The 14498-nt window shown below is 48.4% G+C and overlaps 1 protein-coding gene across 1 annotated transcript; it reads right to left on the bottom strand.

The window, feature by feature from the left end:
• Positions 1-377: 377 nt before the first annotated feature.
• On the bottom strand, positions 378-13433 carry CFAP20 (cilia and flagella associated protein 20). The gene is made up of 6 exons (XM_008139858.3): positions 13103-13433; positions 3825-3904; positions 2789-2900; positions 1896-2084; positions 1481-1591; positions 378-779 (listed from the first exon to the last, which is right to left on the bottom strand). The coding sequence occupies exons 1-6, from the start codon at positions 13184-13186 to the stop codon at positions 774-776; spliced, it is 582 nt and encodes a 193-aa protein (XP_008138080.1). The 5' UTR covers positions 13187-13433; the 3' UTR covers positions 378-773.
• Positions 13434-14498: the final 1065 nt, after the last annotated feature.

Here is a 14498-nt window from a genome sequence, read left to right as displayed (position 1 = left end):
AGCCACTTTCCCCAAAGCCCCTAAGTCAGGTGGGTACTTCCTGTGGCACCTGAGTAGGGAGGTGGTGCCCGCTCCAGCGCTGGGGGCGCTGCCGCACCGGCTGGTACAGAGGCAATGGGACTAGATGTGCTTGGTCTTCAGTGACTCAAGCCCAAGAAGATGCCTCTCTTAGTCCTGCACCATTCCTGGGTTTTTCCACTTGTTCATCTTGAAAGTTGTTCCAAGTCAGTATCTACAAATCAGTCTTGCTCTAAGCGCTCACTGCCAGCTACTGCACAGCACGAATGCATGGGCCGGTCTTTGGAAAGAGTTCTATTTTCATACCACAAAGAAAAGAGAAATGTCACCATTAAAAAGACACAAACTAAGAACAAACGTACAAACCAAGAATATAACATTTTATTCATTTCCAGATTATGAGTATTACAAGCATATACATATATTTAGGTAATATATAAAACAAAGAACAAACCATAGAAAGAGATTTTGGTCTGAAATGGACACCTTTAATTCTGTAAGCTCGTGGTAAGGTATCTCCCACGCGCTGGGGTGGCGGCGGGATAAACGCCAGGAGCCCCGCATCCCCACTGTACTTACGATGCATTACGTACGGCATGGTCACTGTGTCCGCGACAAGGGACACCAAGGAGTAGACAAAAGAACCACAGCACAGCGAACTAATAGAAATATTTGTTTTTCTGCATTGTCCTCCAGATAGTTTCCTTTAAAACTAAGAGTCGGGTCCAGGGTCTATCCCTTGAGTTGCATTCCAGTTATTGCTGAAGGAGAAAAAAGAGGCATCAGTTCAAGCTATCAGAAAAAGACGGTCAGTGCCCTGATCCCCTAGCTCTAGCACAGAGGATGCTAAGCTGCAGGAAATGACACGTCAGCAGCAGCAGGCAGGTAGCGCTGCCATCGTGTCAGAGGAGAGAGCAACGGGCTGATAAAAGAGGTTCAATGGACCCTGGCCAGTTTTCTCAGTCGTTAAGAGTGTTGGCCTGTGGATCAAAGGGTCAATGGTTCGATTCCCAGCCAAGAGCATGTACCTCAGTTGCGGTTTAATCCCCGGCACTGGTCGGGCATGTGCAGGAGGCAACCAATTGATGTGGAACTCTCACATCGATGATTCTCCCCCCCGCCCCGCTCCCTTCCTTTCATTCTCTCTAAAAATCAATGGAAAACTTATCCTCGGGTGAGCATTTTTAAAATAGAGGTTTGATGGGGGTGCCTGTGACTCCCTGCACCCCGAACCCCCAGGAGGGGCAGGATCACCTGAGGAGTGGAGGAGCACAGAACCCTTCCCAGGCTCATTCCTGACTCAGGGCTGACTTAGGTGGGGAAGACTTAGGTCTTAGGATGGAAAGGCACCCCATTCTCCATGTCAACGCAGAGAGGCGTGCAGCCGACCCAGGGCAGAGCGCTTTCCAGGACACAGCCTCCCGACCCACCGCCGGCCTTCCTCGGGGTCCCGGCTGCTTACCTTCCCCTTGTTCTGAACTGGGAGGTAGAGTTTGAACTCCGCTGGCAGTTCGTCTTCTGAGTACAGTCTGTCTGAGAAGTAAACCCGGCGGATGCGGCAGTTGGCGTGGATCTGTGGACGCCAGGCTTACTTTGAGAAACTCAACGTGACTGTCCTTCCTCATCTCCCGGTCCTCCTAGGGCTCCCCCACCCCACGGTGCTGTCGAAGCGTCACCCCCTTGGCGTCTCCTGCTTGGCCTGGGGTGGATTCTGACAAGAGGGGATTTGCTCGCCATATTCTCCCGCTACCTCTAAGCAGAACCCCCTGCACTTGGGGGCCTAATCCAGAAACCCACTCTTCTGTCGCGTGGGACCCAAGCCAGGGACAGAGCATCCCCCGTCCCATGGGGGCTCCATCTGGAAAAGGGCCTGGCACCTGCACTCTCAGGGTCTCGATGTAGTTGGTGCCGTACGCCCGCCGAGTAAAGTCCGACAGGTTGAACTGAATCTGGTTCCAGCCGTCATCCAGCCGCATGGGCATGGTGCAGATGAAGGGTTTGACCCGGGTGGTGCTCTGGTAGTTACTTGCCCGAAATCGCCGGCGCACATTTTTGTCATCTAGTACCTGTGAAATGGAGACAAGAGTCACGCTCCCTCCACCTTGGAAGAGGCTAGCAATCTGCGTAAGGCAAGGACCTGAACTTCCACAGCCCTGATTCCCAAGGCTGAGGCCCAAGGGAGGATAAACAGACCAGACACAGGTCACACTGGATGCAGATGGCCTGGAAGGAGCAAGTTTATCTTATTTGTTGCCAAGACAACACCAGCTGCTTATGACATATGACACACCCACCCACCAGGCTCTCAGGCCATAGAATGACTTCATAAACATTCTTCCCTTTGAAAATAAAAAATACTAGAAATAGCGTGGCCAGTGTTGCTTAGTGGTTGAGCGTGGACCCATGAACCAGGAGGTCATGGTTCAGTTCCCAATCAGGGCACATGCCCGGGTACAGGCTTGATCCCCAGTAGGGGCGTGCAGGAGGCAGCCACTAGAATAGAGACCAACAATAACCCAGTATTTAAATGGTTACTCCCCAAATGAACACTGCTCTAATCCTTAAGTTTTGAAATCTTGTCGCTATAATTAAATTTACTGTGTTTCTTTAAAAATTCGGCATTAAATTATGATAACTAATATCAAGTGTATGTCAAAATAATAAGGGCTGAATCAAGTTTATGGCACAGGCAGAAAAGAAGACATTGTCCGCTGATGGGACACCTCTCTGGCACAGCCAAGAATATGTACATTCACGTGCACACACTTACCTGTACTTCAAAAGTAAAATATTTCTTCAGGTTTTTAATAATCATGACAAGGAATGGAAGTTTAATTCCCAATGTCTTCTTTGGGTCTGCAGGACACGTGATGTATGTGGTGCTGTAGAGAAGGAAATGCCAATAAACACACTACTGATCTTTTCCTCTGTGTACGCACAGCAACAACCCACGGCCCAAGAGGGTAAATCAAAAGACAGCTCTACAAGTTCCAGATACATCAGCCAATTAAGCCCTCAACCTTTAGTCAGCTAATGCTTTAAAAAAAGCTGGACTCTGGCCCTGGCCAGGTGGCTCAGCTGGTTAGAGCATGATCCCGTACACCAAAGGGTTGAGGCTTCGATTTCTGGTTAGGGAACATACTTGGGTTGCAGGTTCGATCCCCAGTCGGGGTGTATACAGGAAGCAACTGATTGATGTGTCTTTCTCACATCGTTGTTTCTCTCTCTCCCCCTTCCTCTCTCTCTAAAAATCAATAAGAACATATTCTTGAGTAATTAAAAAAAAAAAGTGCTAGACTCTGAAACAAAAGCTCAACACAGGACTAGACACCAACAATAAAATACCTGAAAAGCAAAACCAGACCAGTGGATCTGAGGCAGTCCTTCCAGTGAGAGAAGATCTCTTCTGGTCCAAGAGAATCAACAAATGATAGAAAGCCAAAACTAAGACCATTTTGGCACCAAAGCCCACAGTGGCCACCCCCAACACACACGCACCTTGGTTAAATATTAATATCTAATACTTGCACAGGGCTTAACATGTGCTAAGCAGATTCTAAGTGTTTTATCCACATTCACTCATTTAATCTGCACAATAACCCTTCAGGAAAGATGTACTGTTGTTATCCCCATTTTACAGATGAAGAAACTAAGGCCAAGGAGACTGAGTAACTTGCCAAGGTAAACTCTAAGTAGCAGAGCTGGATTCACACCAGGTGGCCTGACCAGACAGCCTGTGCTTTCACCTCCATGAGGTACCACCTCCTTGGAGTACAGTATCTCTAGGAAAACAGAGTTCAACCTACCTGACATTTGTTCCTTCAATCTCTAGCACCAGGGACTGGATGTCATTATCAGTGATTCTTTTAATGTGACCATTCCGCACCTATAAGGAAGAAAATTAAACTGATTAGTATTGAAGTATTTGGCAACAACTTTAAGATTCTGAAGGCTGAATGGGACCATTTAAAGAAAACCACAGTGGCCCAGAGGGGGATAACACGGAAGTTTGTGACATGCTACGTTGAATGTGTAAATAAACCATGCTATTACTGCTATGCAGGGTCCCCTCAACCACCACAGGAATCACAGGGAACTCAGCAACCTATAAATCAGGATAAATTTCTTCCCGAAGAAATCAACTCCATTCATTCAGCTAACATTTAATGAGCTCCTACTACGCATTAGAACATTCCTATACATTCTCTCACTTAATCCTTCCCACAGCAACAACAAAAATCACAAGGCAGGTGGCACTGTTTCCCCTTTACACATGTGGACATCGACACCCAGGAGTGCAGCTGTCTGCTCCTAAGTCCGAGGGTCAGGACTGCCGACCAGGCCGGCCACTGCCCCACGCTGCAGAAAGGCCAGGGGCTGAGTCACTGAGGAGGGGCGACCAGAACATGAGCACTGCTCCCCCAGGTTTACGCCTACTTCATGCTTCCTTATCTTCTCTTCCCTTAGTTTCTACTTTTTCAAGTACGACCTCAAGTCCCATCTGTGCCCCACACAGAAGCCTTCATTAGCACTTCCAGCCCACACTGACCTCTCTGACTGGTTTTCCTGGCTTAAAGAGCCCACACTACACAATTCAGCTCTTCATCCTACGTTGTTTTGTATTTTTTGCTGCATATGTAGGAGGTATATGAGGGAAAGAAATCAATATTCCATACAGGTGCCTCCTCTCAAAATATTTAGGAAAGAAGAATTACCTTCAAGCAATCAACTCTTAAGCACCTAATATGGACAGAGCAGAGATGTGCAAAGATACCTCAGAGACAGGGCTGGACTGCTAGGGCTGAATATATTAACACATGAAAAGGACCCACCAGCTTTAGAGCAGGACTCATCAGAAAGACAAATGTGGTCTTTTTCTAGGGACAGTGAGGATGGGCTGTGTTGGGCTGTTTGACAAATTCAACGATTGTCATTTGGCTTCCCATTAGATTCACATAAGGGAGAGAACAGTGTCCAGTCTGTCTGATAGTTGTATTTTCCTTCCTTCCTTCCTTCCTTCCTCTTTCCCCTTCTCCTTCCCCTTCCCCTTCCCTCCCCTCCTTCCTTCCTTCCTTTGTTAATCCTCACTTGAGGATTTTTTCCCCCCATTGATTTTAAGAGAGTGGAATGAAGGAGGAGAGACAGAGAGAGAGAAACATCAATGTGAGAGAGACACATTGATTGGTTGCCTCCGGTAAGCGCCCCGACCAGAGCTGGGCATGCAACCTGCAACCCAGGTACATGCCCTTGACCAGAATTGAATCCCTGAGCCTTCAGTCCACGGGCCAATGATCTAACCACCAAACTAAACCAGCCAGGGCTAATAGTTGTCTTTTTCTTTTCTTTTTTAAATATATTTTATTGATTTTTTACAGAGAGGAAGGGAGAGGGACAGAGAGCTAGAAACATTGATGAGAGAGAAACATCGACCAGCTGCTTCCTGCACACCCCCCACCAGGGATGTGCCCGCAACCAAAGTACATGCCCTTGACCGGAATCGAACCCGGGACCCCCCAGTCCACAGACCGACGCTCTATCCACTGAGCCAAACCGGTTTCGGCAATAGTTGTCTTTTTCAACATGGGTTATTAATAATATGTCATCCTATTTTTAAACATCAGTCTCTGAGCTCTGTTACTGTGAACTTGATCCACTCGTGGTGTGCTTGGCGTTCCTCAGGTGACATCTGATATCACTGGCCATCTTTTTCTACAAGTTGCAAATGAGTCTTATCTTCTCAAAAAAGTGTAAACTCAGGGGTAGGGACCAAGTATTAAGCATCATTTGTATCTTCCACAATGCTTAGTACTGTGCTAGGCATACAGTAAGCACTCAGATATTTGCTGACTTCTGGACTTTGTCGCTCTAAGAGCTGGCACATATGAATAGTTTCAAGAAGGATTTTAAAACATTCCTGGATAACATATCCACCATGGACGATTACAGGAAGCCAGAGATCCTGGGTACATCACACCACAGAGCCCAGGAGGCTGCCAGCGGGAATGCTTTCCCACAAATCACCTTTTGGTGCCCACTGTCAGAGACAGACTGCTGGGTGGACAGGCCCCAGATCTCTGCCAATGTGGCATTTCTTGGTTCTCAAGACACAAATGTCACATTGAAGTGCTTCTCAAACAAAGCTGCTGACATCCAATGCCCTCCTGCTTCGGATTCTAGGCCGCTTTCCAAGGAGATTAAGAGCACAAAGGCTTGGATCTGTGTAGCATATGCCACCACTGCCCACCTCATTCCCCACAGGAGCCCTCCCTCCAAGTGGCGATGGTCCTCTAGTTGCTGGCCCACAGCTGCTGGGGAAAAGCAGGCCGTGTGGTGAAGGAGGACTTAGGAAATTATTTCCAAATCATGTGATGATAAGAGCTGGCAGTATTCCAACAAGATGCAAACACCAGTTCTGTAACATACCGCTAATTATTCCCTGTAATCTAGCTTCATTCTTACCTAAGGCAACATTCAAACAGATGATTAAATTGAAAGGATTAAGTATTGAGTGCCCATGGGCTACTATTGCTAAAGTGCAAATTGTTGCAATTTATCCAACATTGTTTGAAAGCACTGGCCTCAGATCTTACCTCCCCAAGGCCTTTCAGGCCATCCCTCAGCTCCAGAAAGCCTAGCCGGGCTTCACAGGGCAGGAGTGAGCCCAGGGCAGGAGCATTAGGGAAGCTGCCTCTATCCATCTCCGTTTCCAGCAGGCGACTTCACTGGAACAAAGCTGACTATTCGGGTTTCCGCAGAAGAAAACAATGCCTTACACTGCGTGCAGAAGCCGCAGGCTGGACGCACAGACAGACTCTGTATGGGCATCTGTATGGGCATCCTCTGCTGCTGCCCTGGACACAGCTTTTAGTGAGACTTTCAATGACTTCCTAGAGAGAACTTTCTTTCAGCCACATAGCAACAGCCACACTCGCAAACTTACTTCTTACAAAGTTAGTTAATGTGGCCCCCAAACAAGAGAACTCAGAGGAACCAAGGCAGCTTTTTTGAAGGAATGCCTATCAGTCTCTAGAGTTTTAGCCTGGCTGGTGGTGAGACAAGCTAAGTAGAGTTTTGCCCAAGGAGCAAGCTCAGGCCTCAAAGAAGAAAAACACAGTATTCTCACACCCCAAGCTGCCAGCGCTATGAAATCAAATTATGTTGATCTGTTAGTGAATTATGATTTTTTTCCTTTATTTAAGTTCAAATACAAATTCGTGGGGGGGAAGAGTGGAGGTTGATGGAGGTGCAATTAATCAGAGATATGAGCACTTAGAAGGTGCAAAACCTCCCCAACCTCTTCTCTAGGCTCTAAAACTAGGGTGGCAAGGGGAAGGCGTGAGGGGCAAGCTTCCTAACCCCGGCAATCTGGCTCCTGTATACTGCAAGGTCTTCCAGGAAGCAACCCCCTCCTCAGTCCAGCTTCTGACAAACACCGATAACAAGACACACGGCCTCAGAAAGCATCAGCTTCCTTTCCGTAGCCCCTTCCAGGGCAGAGGTCGCTAGGCAGGCTGGCTTTGAAATGAAGATAAGATGAACCGGTCAGCATTTACTGCTCATGGTGGAAACAGGTTTTCTTTTACTTCCCTCTCTCAATTAGAAAGTGCCAATTATTTGTGACATTAATTCTTTTTTATTTCATAACACATTCCCACTATCAAAGTGTGGCCTACACGTGTTTTATTCTCCCAAAAATAAATAAGTATTTAATAAATAAGATTCCCCAATCTTACATTTGTTAAAAGTTCATGAACTCCCCAAGCTATGAGCTGGAGGTACTTTAGGAGCCTCAGAACCCAGGCAACTGACAACTGCAAGTCAAAGTGGTTCTCGGCCTCTGCGGCCACCGGGAAGGGCACCATCAAGCCCTTCTGGCAATCACTCTCCCAGGCTTTCCATCGTTGCTGGGGCAACTAATAAGCAACACTGACTTAAGCCCCAGGGAGGAGGGTCAAGCTGAGGGGGAAATACTACTGAGAGGAAGCTGGCCAAGTTCTGTATTTCTACAGGTGCGTTAAAAATAACACAGGAGTGGTTTCCATTTCCTACCCCCCACCCATTTTTTTTTTTTTTTTTTCTGGTTCCACCCACTTATCCTGGCAGACAGCTGAGCCCCCAGCCATCTGGTATCCTAGTCTTAATGACACATGTTCCAATTTACAGTAAGCCATTAGCGCTGTCTGTTAGGGGCTGGGCTCCCTCAGAAAATGGACAGAGGGAGACCTCTGTGGGGAGAGTTGGGCATAGCTCCGACGCAAGGCCTCGGCTTCCCAGGCTCCAGTGGGTCACTTGGCAGGGGCAATCCAGACAGCAGCCAGGCAACTCAGGGCGCCTACAACAAACCCTGAGCTAAAGTAAGGGCAGTGGTGTGCACTGTTAACCAGTATCTTTGTAACAGCGCCTCCACAGGGCAAGTGTAACTAACACCAGGTCGTCGCCCAATTGTAGGAAAAGCTATTACTCAGAACAATGAAGAACACCATCAGACTGACCCAGGGAGAGTCTGAAAAAAGAGTTTCCCTACCTTCATGTCCAAATGCTGTCAATTCTACTACTGGAAATCGCATCAGTTTAACATGGACTAACAAGATTCACTCATTACAAACTGGGGCGCGGGAGCTTTTTTCTGGAGACTTCGTTCACTTTTAAATTAGGAACAGGAAATGAGAATCTAATACCATCCAGCAACAGCCACAGAAACTCTGGTTCTAATATTTAGTTTGAGAATAGGGGAGGAGCAGCAGCTGAGAGAGAGCCGAGGTGACAGGAGACAGATGGAGAAGCCTGTATGAATTAACATTCTCACCTAATAGGCTTTTAGGATATTACCAGTAAGGACTGAGAATGATGTTTACACAGGCCATAAGTGGGAATAAAACCTCCTGGTATTTTATTTACAAACCCAAAGTAAAGTTTACAGTACACACAGGAGTCCTTTAATCAATGTAATACTTACTAGGCCCAGAAATTAGGGAAACCTTAAGAAACCCCTAATTTCTCCTAAACTCTTGGATTGAAAAATTGCAAAGCTTATTAGAAAGCTTCCAGTCTAGCCAGGAATACAGATCTTAAGAAGCTAATTTTCAGTGTGATTGAGGGCTCTGGCCTGGTAGCTCAGTTGGTTAGAGCATCATCCCGATACACCAGGATTCTGGGATCTACCTCCTGTCAGGCACATAAAGAAGCAATGGAAGTGCTCTAGCTGGTTTGGCTCAGGGGATAGAGTATTGGCCTGTGGACTGAGGGGTCCTGGGTTCGATTCCAGTCAAGGGCATGTGCTGGATTGTGGACTCGATCCCCAGTGAGGGGTGTGCAGGAGGCATCCAGTCGATGATTCTCTCTCATCATTGATGTTTCTATCTCTCTCTCTCTCCCTTCCTCTCTGAAATCAATAAAAGTATATTTTTTAAAAAGCAATGAAAGAATGCATAAATAAGTGGAACAACAAATCAATGTTTCTCTCTCTCTCTCAAAACAATACATTAAAATTTTTTTAAAAATCAAGTGTGATTGAGTATGATGAAAAGGAAGGAGAAATTCTGCAAGGGGATGGCAATTAGCCCCAGGGAGTGCTTGTAAGCTGTGACCTAGAGACTACAGCAGAGGTGGAGGCACAGGTCCCAGCAGAGGGACCAGCAAATACAAAAGCTTGAATGAAGGTGAGAGAGAACAGGGCTCCTTTCAGTTCAGTAGGTTCAGTAGACGGGAGCCCAGGGCAGGGGAGCCCGGGGCAGGGGAGCGAAGGGCAGGTGAGCCGAGGGCAGGTGAGCCCGGGGCAGGGGAGCCCGGGGCAGGTGAGCCTGGAGAACTAGGTAAGCAGGCACTAGACCATGCTAAGGGTTTGGACTGGGAAAGCCATGGTAAAATGATTAAATTACGTATTCTAATTTCAGAAGGCTGGGCTTCCTCTTCCTCAGCATCTGAATACTGAGCTCAAATATAAACCTTTTTACTCTTGTGCAAACCCCGTAGTTTCCCGCCCTATTTAATACTGTATGCCATAACTCTGTTGCTAAGCATTTCATATACATCTTCATTTAATCTCCATAACCACGAGAGAGAGGTGGCTTTACTGTAAGGTGAGAAAACTGAGTAGTTAAGCACTTGCCCAAGGTCACACAGCAGAGGACCTGAGACAGAGCCAGGCCACAAATCCAAGGTGCCTGATCACACTCCAGCACTGGGTTTCAAGATCAGAGACTATTCCTCCCCTTTAGGAACTTGTAGTCTACAGGGAGATACCTCACTTAAGCTCTCAATGAAATAATGTTTAAGTTGAGATTTGAAGGATGAGAAGGGGAGAGGGGCTGTGAACCTCAAAGAGTGGGATACAAATGTAACCACACCCACAAATATAGAGTTTGCAAATTCACGGGTATTTTGAATATGACATTCACTCCTCACATTCAGAAGGAGACACAAAGCCTAAACAAAAACCAAACCTACTTTTTCCAAGATTCTTCTTTTTTTAAAAAATTTTTTATTGATTTCAGAGAGGAAGGAGAGGGAGAGAAATGGAGAAACATCAATGATGAGAATCATCAATCGTCTGCCTCCCACACGCCTCGCAGAAAACAAATCACAGGAATTCTCTCTCCATAAACTAGGGAAGGAAAATAGTAAAATTTTGTGAAATCAAAATAATTGAAAATATGCACTAGAGCCAATATGATGTACCTATTGGCAAAGGTTGGGATCATTTTGTTGTTGTTAATCCTCTCCCGAGGATATTTTTTCCATTGATTTTTAGAGGAAGGGAGGGGGAGAGACACAGAGAGAGAAATATGGATGTAAGAGAAACAAAGCTGGCTCGTCGCACACACCCCAACCGGGGGCTGGGGATGGAGCCTACAACCGAGGTATGTGCCCTTGACTGGAATCAAACCAGAGACCCTACAGTCGGAGGACCAACACTCTAACCACGGACCCAAACTGGCTAGGGCCAGGGTCATTTCTTGATCAATGTGAACAGTCCTTTCTTTTCTCCATCAAGTTTTGCCCTCATCCCCAGCAGGGAAAATACTTCTCGAACTCTGTATCTCCTCAAATCTACACAATGCCTGTCACCTGGCTGTTGTTCAATAAATCTTTGATAAGTATATCAATTCCCAGGGTTCTCTGGACCAAACTGGATTCCCAACACTTCCTGAGGACTTTATAGTATAGCCGAGAGAAGGCACACCTACAACGAAGCCCGTGAATCTGGCCCCAAACTTTCTCTTTTTCTCCCTTTCCTTCCCTTGACCCAGGGGAAGAATTTTGCTTAAAATGAGTGGTCTTCTAGTTTTCTTTGCCAAAATTTACTCCATGTACTCTACCAATCGATCTAACAACGTTTTCACATGTGTTTATGTCATTAGGGTACCATCCGACCTCTAGTGGCGTTGTTAAGGGACACGGTGTGCCATGGTTACTTTGCTTCTATGTTTCACGTGTAAACATGTTGACTACCCAAAAAGCTGCATCAGAAAAATAACTAGAGAAGATCAAGCCCAGAAGGGTTAAAATGGGCAACTCTAACCCAAGTTTCACTTCACAGAACTGCTGAGGTCCCGAGCACTGAATTCTCTCAGTGTAAGTTCTGACCTGCCCTGAAAACCTCTCCTCCTCCATCACGTCCCATTTTCTATCTCCGCTGCCTGATACTGGCACTTGGTTACAATTCCAAGTTCGACAGCACACAAGGCCACTCTCCCGGTAACTAAGTCAAGCCACAGCGGAGAAGCCTTACAAAGTTCTCACAGTTTCCTGGTACCCTCGCTGCGGGTTCTCTTCGCAGAGCGTATGATGTTTTATTCCAATGTGAACAAAAGCGTGCAACTGAAAACCTTAGCGACGTGGGGGAAAGGTTAAGGAACTGCTTTCCTGTGCCACACGCTGGGCGTCAGCTCTCGACTGTGGGTCGCATCACCGTGGAAGGGCAGCGCTGGTCCGATTCCCCTCTTACGCACGAGGCCCAAAACGCGTTCTATTCCAGTCTTTCAACTACGTTACAAAAAGGACATTGTGAGCCCACCACCTGGAAGCTGCTTGCAGGAAGCAGGACTCCCCCATGGCAACAGGCAGAAGGCGGTCCACGTTCCCTCCCCATCTCTATGCGGCCCGAAACGCTCACCAGCGGGGAAAGGAAGACAGAAAGGTCGTTCAGAGATGAAATCCCAAGTTCTTGGCTTCATCACCAATAAACTTCTTCCTCGGATTATTCCCCATTCATTCTCCCCTGAGGAGAGCGGCGCTGTTAGATCCTAAGTGCCAACCTTAACTTCTATGAAGAAAAGGGTACAGCTAGCAGCTGACGGTTAGGGGATTTGCATGAGACATGAAATACCAAGGTAACAAAATGCAGACCAGCTCTCAGGCTGCCAGACACACACGCCCCCTACTCCACCCCTCCCAAGAGTGGACGGGGCCATGGCCTCCTGGGGTCAGGGCCAGGGCCATCCTGTGGGTGCCTGAAAGAAAGACCAGGAGGCTGGGACGGGGCTGTGAGCTTATTCGTGCAGACAAGACTGGATCACCACTCTGCCATTTCCCTGCTGGAGAAGTCAGGCACTGGAGGGGAGGCAGGGCACAGACCTCCCCCCCCCCCCCCCCAGTCACCCCGAGTGTGGAGCAGGTGCCACAGTCTGACCTGCTTGGAATCAGCAGAAGGGAGGGGGCAAGCGAACGAAGCCCAAACAGAACTGGTTCTGGAACAAAGGCTCCGTGTCTGGCGCCCAGCACAGCGCCTGGCACCAGGCAGGCTATCAGTCAACATCTGTGAAATCCGTGAACAGCAGCTGCTCTCCTCTGTACGTTTCCAAAACAACCTCCAACAAGTGTATGCCTCTCGTGCCGCGAGAGGCGATGGGGGCACCCAAGCTCCGAGGAATGGACTGACCAAGTCCAGTCTGCGGCGAGGACCCCCTGACCTAACCACACACACCTCGGCCCCCCGGACACCTAGACCCCAGCCACTCCCGCCCATAGGGACCTCCCGGCTGCTTACACGACGCCCCACGCCCCGGCCTGGCCTCCCCGAGGCCCCAACTCGACACAACTACCCGCCCCCCTGCAGCCCGCCCCGCCGCCCCCAGCCCCTGACCTTCTTGTCCCAGATCTGCAGCGGCTTGCTGCCGATGCTGTAGAGGATGGACAGGAAGCCGCTCTGGAACGTGTTCTTGAACATCTCGCAGGCGGCCTTCTCCTCGGCCGCGCCGGAGCGACCCGGATACGGACCCCCAAGTGGCGAAGGTGAAACAGGGGGGCCGGCCCTGGTACGAACGAGGGACGCTGAGTGACTGACCTCGGGGTCGACAGCCACCTACCACCTGGACTCGAGACGCCACGTCCGGGAGTTTCCGCTCCCACCAGAACCAGGCCAGCCCAGGACGGAAACCACAGCAACTGCCGCCCGCGCCGCGCTCCCTGCCTTAAATGGAGGCGACGAGCCAGCCGTAGCTCGACGTGGATTCCTCCGCCCACTTGAGCCCGCCCCCTTGGAGCGCGGAGCCAATCCCGTCGTGGGGATCACGGGCTTCCTGTTCCTTCCGCCCTTAAGCCCCGCCCTAGTCCCGCCTCCTCGTGAAGAGAACTCCTTTGCCAAGGGACTATTTTTCTCCATCGTCATCTCAGAGCTTTTGGAAGCGTAAGGAGACGTGACTATAGAATGTGTTTTCGACACTTGCGTGGTGTCATGGGAACCTGGAGGGGGTGGGGTCAGAGGGCGTGAGGACAAGGCCCCGCCCCCTGAGGAGCGAGGAGGAGTTACAAGCGCAGAAGAAAAGGGGAGAGAGGCGCTTGGGGTGAGGTGCTTACCTGGAATCCTGCGATGCCAAGTAAGCTTGTTGGCTGAGTACAAGCTAAGGCTGGAGCAGCTAACCTGTACTGAGCAGTAACTGTACTAAGCGCCATTGCTTCATTGCTTTCATTGTTAACAGGGTTGCTATGAACACACCACATATACATGGATATGTGGGATGCAGTCAAAGCAATACTTTGAGGAAAATATATCGCCTTAAATGCATTATTATTATTAGCAAACAAGGAAACCTGAACATTCAGATAAAAGCAGAACTTAATAAAATGAAACAAAATAAAACCGAGTTGGTTGAGTAACAGCTGAAGTTTTTGTTAAAAAAAGCATCAATACTCAGCACAGTTTAAAAAAAAAAAAAGACATAAAATAAGCTATGGTATTTCGTGTGGGGAAGATATCTGAAATGGTGGAGATGACTCACTGAGCATCTACCTAAATATTATACTCCGTGCCCAGGCCTGTGCTGGGTATTGTGGCTGACAGGAAGTTTGCAGCTAACTTCATCCTCATAATCCTATCTAATAAAGAGGGAATATGCTAATTGACCATCACTCCATCACAAAGATGGCTGCACCCACAGCTGATGCCAAGTTCCCTTAAGGAGCCTTAACGAGCAATCAGCAGGGACCTGAGGCTCCGCCCTCCCCCGCCCCCGAGGGGCTTGACAGGGAACCTCAAGGTG

Source organism: Eptesicus fuscus, chromosome 21 (genome assembly GCF_027574615.1).
Source record: "Eptesicus fuscus isolate TK198812 chromosome 21, DD_ASM_mEF_20220401, whole genome shotgun sequence".
In the NCBI taxonomy this organism is placed as follows: Eukaryota; Metazoa; Chordata; class Mammalia; order Chiroptera; family Vespertilionidae; genus Eptesicus; species Eptesicus fuscus.
Note: the sequence above shows the minus strand (reverse complement) of the source record. Positions and strands in the feature narration are given on the sequence as shown.

Bases quoted from the DNA above. Each gene is read 5' to 3' on its own strand.
- CFAP20 (XM_008139858.3), bottom strand. From the start codon at position 13,186: ATGTTCAAGAACACGTTCCAGAGCGGCTTCCTGTCCATCCTCTACAGC. The intron at 3,905-13,102 runs GTCAGGGGCTGG...TCTTCCTTATAG, and splicing joins TGCAGATCTGGGACAAGAAG to GTGCGGAATGGTCACATTAA. The intron at 1,592-1,895 runs GTGCCAGGCCCT...TGGCGTCCACAG, and splicing joins TCGAGACCCTGAGAGTGCAG to ATCCACGCCAACTGCCGCAT.